The following is a 14,231-nucleotide window of genomic DNA, read 5'->3' as shown; positions in this document are numbered from 1 at the left end:
AACAGTCCACGACCGGTCTACGGCGGACGGTAACGATGACGTCGACGATGACGTCACCACCGGCGGCGGCTCGGGCGCGCAAGCTCGCCGGCGAACGACGGCGCGACGACGCGAACGGAGGGCACCTACGGGTAGCGGACGGCACGGGGAACTCACCGATGACCAAAGTAGCGGCGGACGATGAACGGACGACGTCGGCGACGAGGAAAAGGCGGCGACACTCTTCGGCTTGACGACGGCGACGGTGCTCCGGCGGTTGACAGCGACGGCGAAGGGGCGGACGAGGACGGCGATGCGATGGCGACCACGATAGCAACCTCCCCGAGCGACGGCGACGACTGGAGCGACGGCGGCGCACGGCTGGAGCGGCGGCGACGACGGCGGCGCGAGGGCTCACGGCGCTAGGGCTCCACGGGCGATGAGAGACGAAGGCGAGGGTGGCGACGGGTAGCGGCGGGCTTGGGGGTCCTTTTATAGGGGTTGGAAGGCGGCGGCAAAGGCCCACGACGACCGGCGACACGAAGGAAAGATTAGGGTTCGGGGAGAGAGATCGGTCCGAATCGAACTCGAATCCACGGATTTCCAAAGCGATTTAGACGATGATTCCAAAAGGGAAAAGGTAGAGTGGATCACGGGGATCCTTTCCCGTCAATCAATTTCACCGGAACGGAAAGGGGCGGCCGGATTTGGAATGGCGGCGGCGGCGCGGCGCGGCTAGGGTTTCGTCGGGAGGAAGACGACGACCCTGACAGGCGGGCCCTACCTGTCAGCGGGCGGACGCGCGCGCGGGCGGCGACTGCGGGCCAGCTTGGGCCGAGGGAGAGAGAGATGGATTTTGGGCCGACTTTCGGCCCAAAGCCAAAAGAGACTTTTAAAAACCTTTTTCCATTTAAATTATTCATGAAATGCAATTCCATTTATTAAAAATACTTCCTTAGCTCAAATAAATCCCAGAAAAATCTAGGAATTATAGAATTAAGCAAAGTATTTAATGAAATTTTATCTGGCCCCATTTTATATTGGAATTTATTATTTAAAATTAGATCTTCTTTTCAAGGCTTTTAAAATAAATTCTAATAATTCCAATTAAACAACAATTTATATATTTGGGATTTTTAGGGTGTGACACCTTTTCACTTTCGTAGTCCTCCTTGGCGTCCTGCAACATCTAACCAAGATCATCCACAGCGTCGTTATCGTCAACATCCCCATCCACATCGCCCGTCCTATTTCCTTCAAATCCAGCGTACTGAACCCAGTCGGGAATGTTCTCGTCTTACACTTCATCTTCTTCCATTTGAACCCCTAGCTCTCCGTGCGATGTCCAACAATTATAGCTAGGCATGAACCCCGACTCAAACAAGTGGAAATGAATAGTCCTAACTGCATAATACTTCTTCTGGTTCTTGCACTTATTGCATGGACGACAAATATAACCCTTATGCTTGTTAGCATCGGCCACTCTCAAAAAATAATGCACGCCATTAATAAACTCTTTCGACCGCTGGTCCGCGTACATCCATTGCCGATCCATCTACATGAAATGCAAAAAAATCATAAAAATATTCAACGAAAGTGAAACCCACTAAACAGTCATACAATAATGACATATCATTATACATACAATAATTATAAAATAATCCCACAAATTATTCTTTTTGTAATTATTTTTGAAGTTTTTAAACTAATATTTAATGTGTTGTACTTCTTTTAATTTTCAATTTAGTTTGTTTTCTATTATTTTAGATTAATTTTCAATATATTTTCCTTCTCAACTATTTTATAAAAACTTTTTATAAATTGTAAATAAACAAAATTTCTATACATTCTTCTTCCCTACACAAATTTTCTCTCTCATCAACTTCCAACAAAGTTTTAGAGACAATAATGTATACAAAACATAGCTTCAAATGTAATATGACAACAAAAAAATATTGGAGGATGAAGTTGCTAACCTTTTAGACACCTCCGATTTGTATATGATCACCAAAATAAATTCACAAGAAAATTTGGCAAGACCTCCCCTCCGAAGAATTTTGAAGCTTGGCTCGGACTGGAGGAGGAAGAAGACATATATAAAGGGCTTGATCTTTAGTCCTGTTTGGTGTTACCAACCGGGAGTAAAGATCGCGGGGGCCCTGACAAGCCCTAACAACATGTGAACCGGGACTAGGTTGGTATTACTAACCGGGACTAAAAATCAAATAGTCCCGTTGCTCTTATAAACCGGGACTAAAAATCATTTTTTGTCCCGGGTTTTAATGGAACCGGAACTATTGTGGATTTGGGTCGACCGACTGTCACACCCTAAAAATCCCAAATATATAAATTGTTGTCTAAATTGGAGTTATTAGAATTTATTTTAAAAGCCTAGAAGAGAAGATCTAATTTTAAATAATAAATTCCATTATAAAATGGGGCCAGATAAAATTTCATTAAATTCTTTGCTTAATTCTATAATTCCTAGATTTTTCTGGGATTTATTTGAGCTAAGGAAGTATTTTTAATAACTGGAATTGCATTTCATGAATAATTTAAATTGAAAAAGTTTTTTTTAAAAGTCTCTTTTGGCTTTGGGCCGAAAGTCGGCCCAAAACTCTCTCTCTCTCCCTCGGCCCAAGCCGGCCCGCAGCCGCCCGCTCGCGCGCGCGCGTCCGCTCGCTGACAGGTGGGGCCCACCTGTCGGACTCGTCGTCCTCCTCGCGCCGCTGCCGCGCCCGAACCCTAGCGCTGCGCCGCCGCCGTCTCCTTCCAAATCCGGCCGCGTCTTTCCTTCTCCGGTGAAATCAATAGAGGGGAAATGATCTTCGGGACCTCCTCTACCTTTTCCCTTTTGGAAACTTCATCTAAATCGCTTTGGAAATTCGTGGATTCGATCTCGAATCGGATTCATCTCTTTTACCGAACCCTAGACCTTTCCTTCGCGTCGCCGGTCGCCGTGGGCCTTCGCCGCCGCCTCCTTGCCCCTATAAAAGGATCCCCAGGTCCTCCGCTACCCGTCGCCACCCTCGCCTTCGTCCGCCGCCTCCCGTAGCGCCCTAGCCCCGTGAAGCTTCGTGCCGCCGTCGTCGCCGCCGCTCCAGCCGTGCATCACCGTCGCTCCAGTCGTCGCCGTCGCTCGGGGAGGCCGCCGTCGTGTTCACCGTCTCGTTGCCATCCTCGTCCGCCCCTCCGTCATTGCCGTAGACCGTCGGAGCACCGCCGTCGTCGTCAAGCCGAAGGTCGCCGCCGCTTCTTCCTCGTCGCCGTCGCCGTCCGTTGATCTTCCGCTGCCGTTTTGGTCACCGGTGAGTTCGCCGTGCCGTCCACTACCCGTAGGTGCTCTCCGTTCGCGCCGCCGCGCCGTCGTTCGCCGGCGAGCATGTGCGCCCGAGCCGCCGCCGGTGGTGACGTCACCGCTGACGTCATCGATTCCGTCCGCCGTGGTCTGGCTGTGGACCGATCGATCTCGGCCGTTCGTTTTGGTTGGATCAATCTCGGCCGTCTGTTCCCGTGAAACGTCGCCGTGCACCCGGTCCACCGCGAACCCTAGCCGCTGACGCAATAATTCCCTTTTCCTTTTCAAAAATAATTCATTATTGCGTCATAATTCAATTAAAATCTAAATAAATGATTTAATCCGATTTAATCTTTGAAAATTCATAACTAATTCATCTTAGCTCGGATTTAGTTGGTTCAAGTCTCTAAATTTTTCTAAAATTGAGATCTATATGTTAAAAATATCCACATGTACTGTTCATGCTTGTTTATGTGCTGTTTTGGTGTTTTTGCTCTGTTCTGTTTAGATTCCGACGTTCCCGGAGAGTCTGAGTTTGCGGGAGAAGATTTTGAAGAGTTCCAAGGCCAGCAAGGCAAGTCACACAGATCCCAAACAACCCTTTGAGCATGTTGATCCCGTTTAAAGCTATTGTTTCTATTCAACTATTGCATTTATTTTCGAATGTCATTGGGTGGAATTAACCTATTGTTTGTTATAGCCCTTTTGTTCTTGATTACTTTATTCCTTGATACCTTGGGTTATTATAAATTGACTAGTTGAGCTTTATATATTGGTTCAGCTAGATATTAGATGTGATTGCTTAGCCATGCTTAGAAACTTTAGCACACTTTTGGGATAACTTATGATTCACTATTATTTAATGATGGCTTAATGATAGCTCGTGATGGTTAATCATGATTGGTTAATTAATTGATTTGCCAACTAAAACCTGATAATGGTGGGTTGTGAGCACATGGTTTTGATGGTCGTGCTCATGACAATTAAGGACCGGTTCACGAGTTTCGGTTGTGAAACATTAACCGTGCCAACCACAAGCCAGCGTGGGCAACGGCTTTACCTTTTGTATAGCATGGTTCATTGCGGGGCACCAGACTGAGAAGTGGCGGAGATAAGCCCACGGGGGTCGCTGGGGAGTCCATGCCTTGTTTATAAGGGGGTGATTATGATCCAGGAACGGTGCGCTGTGGTGGATTGTGTTGTGCGAGGGGTACTGTCACAGCTCCTTTCCGAGGTACCGTGGTGGTATCGAGGCGCATGGTGACATGTCGTGGGGCTGTGTCTTGTGGGTACAGTGGTATACCTCTGGCCAGAGTAAAACTATTCGAATAGCCGTGCCCGCGGTTATGGGCGGGTCTAACAATGTCTCGTCATTAGTCTCACACTTCTCACCATAATAAAAGATGCTATAACTGGTAATAATTTGATTAGCTCCTGGTTTGGAATGGTATATTCCTGGTTTGGAGATAGAACTGTGCAGCCGGGATGGTTGTTCAGAATGGTTGGGCCTATGCAACCGGGTATGTTGTATAGCGTTGGATTAATATTGTTTAATTATTACTTAACTATTTTATTAAATTCTAAAATGTTTATTAAATGTTGTTTATGCAAATAAAACCCTACTATACCATCCTTTGTTATCCTGTGCACTTGCATAATTGTTGCGTGGCTTGTTGAGTATGTCATATACTCACCTTGCAATCATTCATCAGAGGAGGAGTTCTACAGTGATGCTGATGGTGTGAAGGATTAGGTGTAGCCCTGGTCAAGATGCCTGTGGAGTGGAGTCGTCTGCGCCGTTTATCTTATTTTCCGCTGCTTAGATCTTTATTGATTGAGAAGAACTATCTACCTCTGTAATGACATTTTATTCGCTTATTAATTAAGAGTAATAATTGTACTCTATTATCAATTTGTTATTGTGTGCCTCGGCTGATTCCTAGACGAGGGTTCACACACATGTAAGCGTTTGGAATTTTGGATAGAAATTCCGGGCGTGACATAGGATTAATAGAATATCTCGGCCTAGGGCTTAATAGGATTAATAGAATAACTCATATCAACAAGTTGCAACTTCTTTTCCGGAAGCCAATCTCCAAAGAACTCTAAGGTTAAGCGTGCTTGGCCTGGAGCAATTTGGGATGGGTGACCGACCGGGAAATTCTTCCTGGGTGCACACGAGTGAGGACAAAGTGTGCAGAAAAGACATGTGTTGGTGTGTGAGGGCAGTCTATGGGATGGGTGACCGACCGGGAAATTCTTCCCGGGTGCACACGAGTGAGGACAAAGTGTGCAGAAAAGACATGTGTTGGTGTGTGAGGGCAGTCTATGACCTATGAAAGCTCCCGGCTTGGGGGAAGGCGGGACGTTACACCGACCAAAGATGGTTTCTCCAGTAGTGGATGATACGCCGGAGCCGCTGGCGGAGGAGATCACTACTGTCCCTCACCGTCGCCGTCGTCGAAGGTGGAGAACAATGCCAAGGGACGCCGTCGAAGGTGGAGAACAATGCCAAGGGACGCCGGCCATGGCCATGCGGCTGTGGGACATGGCAGCAACAAGAAGCCACGGAATGGCGCCAGCGCGGTTCACTCGTCATCTTCCCGGTTCCGATGGAAAACAACGTACTTTTTGCTTTCGCCGTTACAGTTTTATTACTCTATGGATGTGTTTTCGTTTGGAATAAATTGCACTTAGTGTCGAGTGGTTGCGTTCTAGTACAGGAACTTAAAATTTGAGCATATATATATATAAGTGTATTAGCTTAGCTATATGGTGCATTTTAGGCAAAGTGATACCACATTATTATTCTTTTGTCACATCAGCATAGGACATTGTTGTTGATTGCACATCAGGTGCACAAGATCGCTTCTCTCGCATTCTAATAAATTTGAAACAAACTATCTACACCTTTTATGTTCTATCTGTCCTGCATGATGTATATTTAATGTCGGCTTCCTTCAATTTATCAGGAACTCGTGACTTCCAGGTTGATCTATTGCTTTTGGTCGACTGTAAAGCTTGTGAACATACATCACGCTGCTTTTCTTAGACACCATCTAGCTGCATTGTTCAATTGACTGTATAATTAGGACACTACTACAGGAAGGGTAAAAGGTGCCGGTTTGAAAACCATAATAGGTGCCGGTTTTCCCAACCGGCACAAAGGAGCACTGATAATACTTGCCATCAGTGTTGGTTTTAGAACCAGCACATATTAGGTAATAGTGCCGCTAATAGGTCTTAACCGGCACCTATATGGTCTTAATAGGTGTCGGTTTTTGTCAGTTCAAACCTAAAATCCGGCACCTATTTGTTGAGTAATAAAAATATTGCAGTAAATTCATCCATACAACCCCAATTCCATACAAACCCAAATCCATCCCTACAGCCCCAGATCCATACAGCACATTCATTCACTTTCACATTCATCACAACAAATAAAAACCTACAAGCCTAAGTCAAAATTTGCCAAGTCTAAAAATTCGTAGGTCCAAAAGTTCCTATCTTTAAATCTTAAACATTTGCATATATATCCTAACTCAAAATATGCCTAGTTTAAAATTTTTAAGTCCAAAAATTCCTAAGTCTAAATTATGAACATTTGCACATATATTCTTAGGTCAGAAATTCACAAGTCTAAAATTCGTAAGTCCAGAAAATTATAAGTGTAAATTCTAGACATTTGCATATAATTCACATTCATATCCTCGAGTAAAGAGCAAATGAGATATTGTTGGGACTCAGCGTGCCAGTCAACTTCAGCCTGAGATGTGCCCATCAAACCACACGAAGGTGGCGACTAGATGTGTTACACATCCCAGGAAACTTGACTAAATCGCTAGAGCTCTACAACATCTCAGATGCTCTAAACATTTACATATATATTGTAAGTCCAAATCCAAAACATTTGTACATACTCCCTCTGTCCCATAACATAAGAGATTTTGGGTGGATGTGACAAATCCTAGTACAATGAATCTGGACACACGGTCTGTCCAGATTCATTGTACTAGGACGTGTCACATCCATAATTCATGCATAAGCACTAAGTAACTACAATTTTTCACACAAATCTACCTACCTGGTTTTTCTCTTCTTAGTAGTTGATTTCTTCACTTTTTGGTCCTGAGGGGTAGGAGCAGAGGATTGCACTTTGTTGTGGGAGCTTGTTGACATTGTAAGTGCCATTTGGATCTATGACATGAGTATGGACAGGCCCGCAAAACTAGTCGGTGAGAGCTGTGAAGACGTGTGGCAGCATTTCGCTTGTTTCAAGACCCAACTTCTGCAACACAAGGGTGGAAGGCATAGAAATTTACTTTCGTACTTCAATAGAGTTGTCTAATTTATTACGTAAGTCCCTGAAACATGTCATACCTCAGCATTACGGGGAAGAAGGTGCCCAGACTCTACAAAATATAGCATGTACCACATGACGTACATCCCGCAGAGGTTGGTAAGCGCTGGTTGTCTATAAATATATTGATTTTCAAAGATCCGGAATGATGTTGCATCGATCGCACATCTCCCATACGTTCTTTTGGACCTACGGTACTTCACATATGCCCTATTTAGTGCATTCATAATAGTTTGGTAATTGTCTGTCCCTTTCCTCAAGCTATCATATACACAAATCTTACTGTCGTCGATATTGATTACGAGGAGGATCCAATGATGGCTGCACATAGGACAATGTATCAATAATATGATACGCGTGGAGAGCAAATGGAACTAGAAATCGATGATAGTGACTTACTGAGATAGGTAAGGCAGGAGAATATGGTCACAACCATTTTGCTTAACGAGGGCATTGAAGAGATAGTCGTCAATTTCTTTTTCTTTGGACAACTGATTGTTGAAGTTCACAACCGCTGGATCTAGAAATGCAATCTTACGGTCAAGACTTCTACATTGATAAGAGCAGCGCCTGCAAAAGGAGAAAATAGTTGAAAACTACTTAGAGTACGTCCAAGGTGCCAGATTAAGGAGAAGATATCAAAGGACTCACAACCACATTTGGAGGAGGCTGATATCGAGTTCCTTTTTATGGTACAACTTGAAGAGCTCCTTAAATTATACATAACATATATTGGGGTCATGGTGAAAATCAATGTCGGTGTAGTAGGCACCGATCATTTCATGACCCTTTGCGGCCTCCTCCAAATACCATTGATGCAGCCAATGCACTTGAGTTCCTAACCATTCAATTTCTGAGTCGAGCACCATGGGTCATCCATGTTGGAACTGAGTACCACCTCGGCCTTGTCAAGGTTACCAATATCGTCCAGGCTTTTCAAATCGGCTGACTTACAGAAAGCAGCCTCATCAGACGCTTTCTTGTCAAGGAACAACTCCCTAGATCGAGACTGCATTTCACTTTTCTCAAGTGTTCTACGGAAGTCCGATATAGGTTTTGGAGGTAGCCTTGGCTATGCGCATTTGATGAAATGCTTGATCACTTTCTTAGGAATTGGAATCTTTCGTTCCTCAGGCTTCTTGGGGCCAAGAAGCAAAGTGATGCTACCGCTCACCTTTTTCGGTAGCGAAGTTGTCGGATTTGGCACTAATTTCGACTTGGAATGTGGGAGTCGCTCCATGCTTGATGAACCAGACATTTGCGACGCACTTGGTGTTGGGGTCTTTTTCCTAATTGGGCCTGTACTCGGAGACTTCTGCGAAGGTTGTGGTTGATTTGAGGTCTTCTGATGAGGAGGTAGACTAGGGGACCTCTGTCGAGGCGAAGAATGACCTCGTCCGTTTGAAAGGCTGGAATCATCGGCGCCTGGATCCCCTGCCCCATCGTTTGTGATAACGATGTAGCGTTTGGGCTATACGATCAGGTTGTGAAGAGCAGCGCTCAGAGTGTCAACCCCTTCCTCCAGAGGAAATTGTAGCACATAACATCTGTATTGGCTTGGCACGTCTTCCACTTCAACCCTTGAGTGGTCTGCAGGCAATGGAACACCGTGTATTGTTTGCCCTACACATATTGGACGTGTCACACTGCGTGCAATCTCCTGAGTAATGTTGCTCTGAAGAGAGACATGGAGCACGCACGGAGTATGTGTTGTTATGTCGTCCACAACGTAACGCGTGTTCCCCTAAAAAAACAACGTAACGCGTGGTGTGCTGTTCTGGAGGGGGATTATCCGCGGATGAGCAACTGCTCCGTTTCCCACCCGGGCTAACCAGTTGGTCACCAACTTGCCCCTGTCGTCCTAGTACCCCATCGGGAAACAACACTACATGTTGTGCCTTTACCTGATAGGCCACCTCTAATCTCATATGTCCGGCCTCCTCTTCTCTCGTGGGTCTTCTTGAATGGGCCCAATACATGTGTGTATCATCCGGGAACCCTTCCTTCCATGGAACGGAACCAACGCCTCTCGTGCGTCCAGGGTGCTCTTTCGTCCCCAGTGCCACTGTGATCTCATCTTTCTCTCTTACTGGCACAAATTTACCCTGTCTTGCCAGGGAAATGGCCTCAGTGATCTTTTCTTTTAGCTCTTGCTGATGAGGTCCCAGAGCAACCAACTCTCCTGATCCGATAGTTGAGCCTTCCTGGCGTACATGTAGTGCTTTGTCCGGGTCCCCCATGCATCTGTCTCGAGAACTATACCTGCTTGACGTAGTTGTTCCACCTTCTCTTCCCATTTGGGGATATTCTTAGCATATCCGCTCGGGCCAAGTCGGTGTGGATACGTGTTCAACATGAAGTTGTCCTTGTTTAGGGCGCTCACTTCTCTTGCCTCCTCAGATGTTTTCTAGCTCACAAACTCATCCCAATAATCTGCCAACTTTTGATACATGGGTTTCTCAAAATCCGGGGTTCGGTTGCATTGGACGAAGTCCACGTTCAAGTCTGTCCTCCACTCTCTAAATAATGTGCCCATCTTTGATAGGGCTCCCTTCTTTGCTAGCTCTTCTTGGCCTTCTGGAAAGGTGAATGACAGCTTCAACTTTCGCCAGCATTCTTCCTTCAGGTACCATCCAGTCGAGTTGTGTTACATCATTTCATTCCAATGTCTGTACTTGATGGGAAACGATACATCCACACGCCCTACCATAGGGGGTCATCACCATCGATGGTACGTGTGGCCACCCAGTTTCATGAGCACTGTCACAACGTAGTGACCATCCGGCATCAAGCTAGGACCCGTAGGCTAGATGAGACAGTTGAATTCTGGCCTGAACTACCAGTGGAAGTGTCAACCTCCTTGGAAATTGCAAATTTGATTAGTTCGAATGGTCCATTAGAGTCGGAATTTGCTAATGCACTATTGCGTGAAATATACGTCGAAATTACCTCTCCGCCTTCGGAATGCTCTTGATTTAAGTTTAAGAACGTGCTAGGGCTGACATGATGTTCACCCTCAGATCTGGAGCTGGCAAATTCTTTGTGTTCCGTCTAGTCATCATCAAGCATAATAACATTACTAATGTTGAAAAATAACATGGTCTAAAGGTGTAAGATATTTTGTGCTCTGAGAACTGTTACAAGCACAAAACAGGAACATATTTGCTCTCAGATGGCAGGTTGCCAACTAAATGGCCTCCATGCCATGGTGTACTAGGTCGTCATCGATTATGTGTGGCAGTATAAACAGACACGAGAATAAAGGGCAATTCAAAAATAGTGACCAAAAGAGGGTGAGGGAGAGTGTGTGGATAAGAGAGAGAGGGTGAAGTGGCCAGCGGGTAGGTGGCAGGCCGAGTAATTAAGTAGTAGGAGATAGGTGCCGGTTTTATACCCTAACCCAGCACAATTCACAAATCATACAAATAAATGAAATACTTCCACATAATCTCCCACCATATGAATTTCATCATCGAGCAACAAGTTATATTCACATGGGCAATGCATAAATATATCAGCAGCAGCAGGAATGTAGAAAAGTACATTTCAACCCAATGATGAATTGTGGAAATAAACTGATACAGGAAAGTACCAAATATATCAGCAGCAGCAGCAACACAAAATATATTTTAGCGGCAGCAGCAGTAGCAGCACAAAATATACAGTAACATGACTGAAATGTCCTTATACAATGGAAATGGAGTAACAAGTGCAACAAGCACATATTTGGTCTTAGTGTGAAATATATGTGCCAATGTGTCTTAGTGTGCCATACTGCAGATTCTCCAACACATTGTGGCATGTCTAAATCCATCACCCATGACAGTAAGGGACAAATCCATCACACACATGTACAAATCCATCATACATTCACACACATAATTACATCCTTATACAACTTCCATACATTCACACACATAATTACATCCTTATACAACTTCCATATTCTATAGTTGTAAAATGTTCACATGTATGGGTAATCATGGTTTATACAACTGGGTAATCCAAACAGCTGGCTCGGTGTTATTAGACACTAAAAAATATAAAATTAGTTACTTAATGAGCAACATAAATACCCTGTAGAGGTGATCTTGAAGCCTAGGTCCAGTGCAGCAAGTTATGGGTGTTCAGAAATTTTAATTTCGATTAAAGTATATAAGAAATTAGGATCAGAATAGTGCTAACAGTTGCATTTACCATTTATCTTGGATGCTGTTGGTATTTCTTAACTTTACAAATAAAATCCGCAAGCGCACGGAAAATACTGATGTAGCACTTCAGCCGGGAGTATTCTCAGGTATCGATTTCCACAGGGAACGTGTGTGTCAGCTCTTTACCAGGTTCGTCCAAGGACATGAAGCTAATGATAGGCAAAGGATAGAGAGGATTCACCGGTGAGAAACAATGTCTACGGAAAGCTTAATTTAATCCTAACGCGATACTTCGGGCACTGGCCAGCTTGCTGCTCCCAGATATCGCTCTATTACGTACCCGGACAGGGAGGACTTACACCCACCTCTACACCCACCTTACACCTACTGTGGGATACGGAGCAAACACCATAAATCAACTACTTAGACACCGCATCTAAGCAATTAATAGCTACTGTAGTGTTTATAACTCACTAAAGTAATCTATATTATAATAGACTATAGTGAACGATGATCCCGCACGCTAATTAGGAACTAACCAAGAGATAATTCTCACAGAGTAAATTTTAATTACATATAATGATATTCAATTAATGCAGAGTAATTAACAAGATAAAAAAGGTAAGAAGAGAATTAATTTGCATCGACAACTTCTTCTACATTACTCTCTCCCTATTCTAATATACAATAAAGTACAATAGAGCCTCTTGTAATTCAGCTCATGCTTCAAGTGTGTGTGAATGAGGGAGAGGACAAGGGTATTTATAGTGTGGAGGTGACTTGAGAGAGTGGAGATACTGTGAAATATTCAACATAGAATCCTAAGAGCATCTTCTTAACTTCTCCTTTTGCCATGTGTCCTCTTGATGACGGTTTCCACCAGTATTAACGCTCCTAACCGTCATTGGATGAGGATAACTATCAGTTGGTAAAATATTGTGCTGGTTGGGCTAGCTGCTGGTTCAGCCGAACCCTGGCTGGCCCATCCAGCCCAGCTCCTTCTCTGGTGTTCTGACATGTGGGTCCCACTATATGTTCTACTGAAGTTTGGCTCAAGATAAATGTATCTTATTGGGTTTGTGGGCTCAAAACTCTATGGCTTGGATATGGAAGTTATATTCTCATCCTTCATGTACATTTCATCTCAACTTTGGTGGGTTGCATCCTGCATACAAATATACACTAACACTCGTGGAAATTGTTAGAAATAAATCCTACCACTATGTTGGATGTTTTACTTTTATGGTTTTATGCAGGTATTGACAGCGAGAATTTTGTACTTAATAGCCGTCCACAGATGCCACTTGGTTTACCATGCTAGACTTGCCATTTTTCTATATATCCTAGCATGCTAGTGACGAATTATGATGACAAGCACAATGTGGATACTTTACTGTGATTACCAATAGAGCATTATTATCAATGATACAATGGCATTTTACAAATATATTTATGTGAAGCTTAAATCTATACTACTCCATTAACAAAACATATTTCACAAATCCATCACACACATTCACACATTCATCACCCATGACAGTAAGGGACAAATCCATCACACACATGAGCAAATTTTCCTAAGTGGAGGAGGGAAGAAGAAGAAGAGGATGGATGGGGGGAGGAGGGGTGTACCTCGGCATTGGGCCGTCGTTGCTGCCTCCACCTCCGCCTTGCCGCCGCACACCGCTGCCCCTCTTCACCGCTGCCGCTGCAAGAACATTATACAAATAAGCTGAACTTGAATACTCGATCCGACCATAAATCATGTGAAAATTTTGCATATTTCTTTCGAGTAGAGCTGAGTTTCGTCAAGCAATTTTTTTATTAAGAAACCATGTAAAATCTGATGAAAATGAAACAAAGTCGCATCTCAGCCATTAGTCAACCGCTACAACTGAAGAATGCAAAATGAAAATTTACCTAAGCAAAAGAACTAGTCGAAAAAGGGAAAGCAGATAAATCAAAAGAAGAACATACACGGTAAAATCCAGATCTTAAATTCCACATTTACAGACATTACCAGCATCATCAACTCAGTACACCATCTTAAGATTAAGATCGACCTAGTTGATTAATTAAATAGTTATAATCATCACAAAATAACCATTAACTTAATTAATTACTTTCTCCCCCTCTTTTACACTACTATACCCCTTTCAAAAGTCAAAACTATGCTACTGATCGACATGCATGCATGCCATGGCTGGCGCCGTCGCCGCCTCCGCCGCCGCGCTATCCTACGTGGGTCACCGGCGGCGAGACACTGGCTAGCGGCGGTCACAGCATGAAGAGCTTATCGCCGAACTTGCAGCGCCACACCTCCGAGTACTTCAAGTTCCCCTCCTTTTCTCTCTCTGCTTCATCTACCACCACCGCCAGCGCCACCTCCTCCTCCTAGCCACTCCTCGCCGTCAGCCGCCTCCCCCGCTGCAATCTCTCCATA

At 44.3% G+C, this 14,231-nt stretch overlaps 1 protein-coding gene across 1 annotated transcript; it reads right to left on the bottom strand.

Annotated features, from left to right (window-relative positions):
- Positions 1 to 7,505: 7,505 nt before the first annotated feature.
- Positions 7,506 to 8,506, bottom strand: LOC127752634 (uncharacterized). Its single transcript, XM_052278042.1, has 4 exons — positions 8,481 to 8,506; positions 8,037 to 8,207; positions 7,658 to 7,958; positions 7,506 to 7,565 (listed from the first exon to the last, which is right to left on the bottom strand). The coding sequence occupies exons 1-4, from the start codon at positions 8,504 to 8,506 to the stop codon at positions 7,506 to 7,508; spliced, it is 558 nt and encodes a 185-aa protein (XP_052134002.1).
- Positions 8,507 to 14,231: the final 5,725 nt, after the last annotated feature.

This window comes from Oryza glaberrima, chromosome 10 (assembly GCF_000147395.1).
Source record: "Oryza glaberrima chromosome 10, OglaRS2, whole genome shotgun sequence".
In the NCBI taxonomy this organism is placed as follows: Eukaryota; Viridiplantae; Streptophyta; class Magnoliopsida; order Poales; family Poaceae; genus Oryza; species Oryza glaberrima.
The sequence above is the reverse complement of the archived record's forward strand: the minus strand, read 5'-3'. Positions and strand labels throughout refer to the sequence as shown.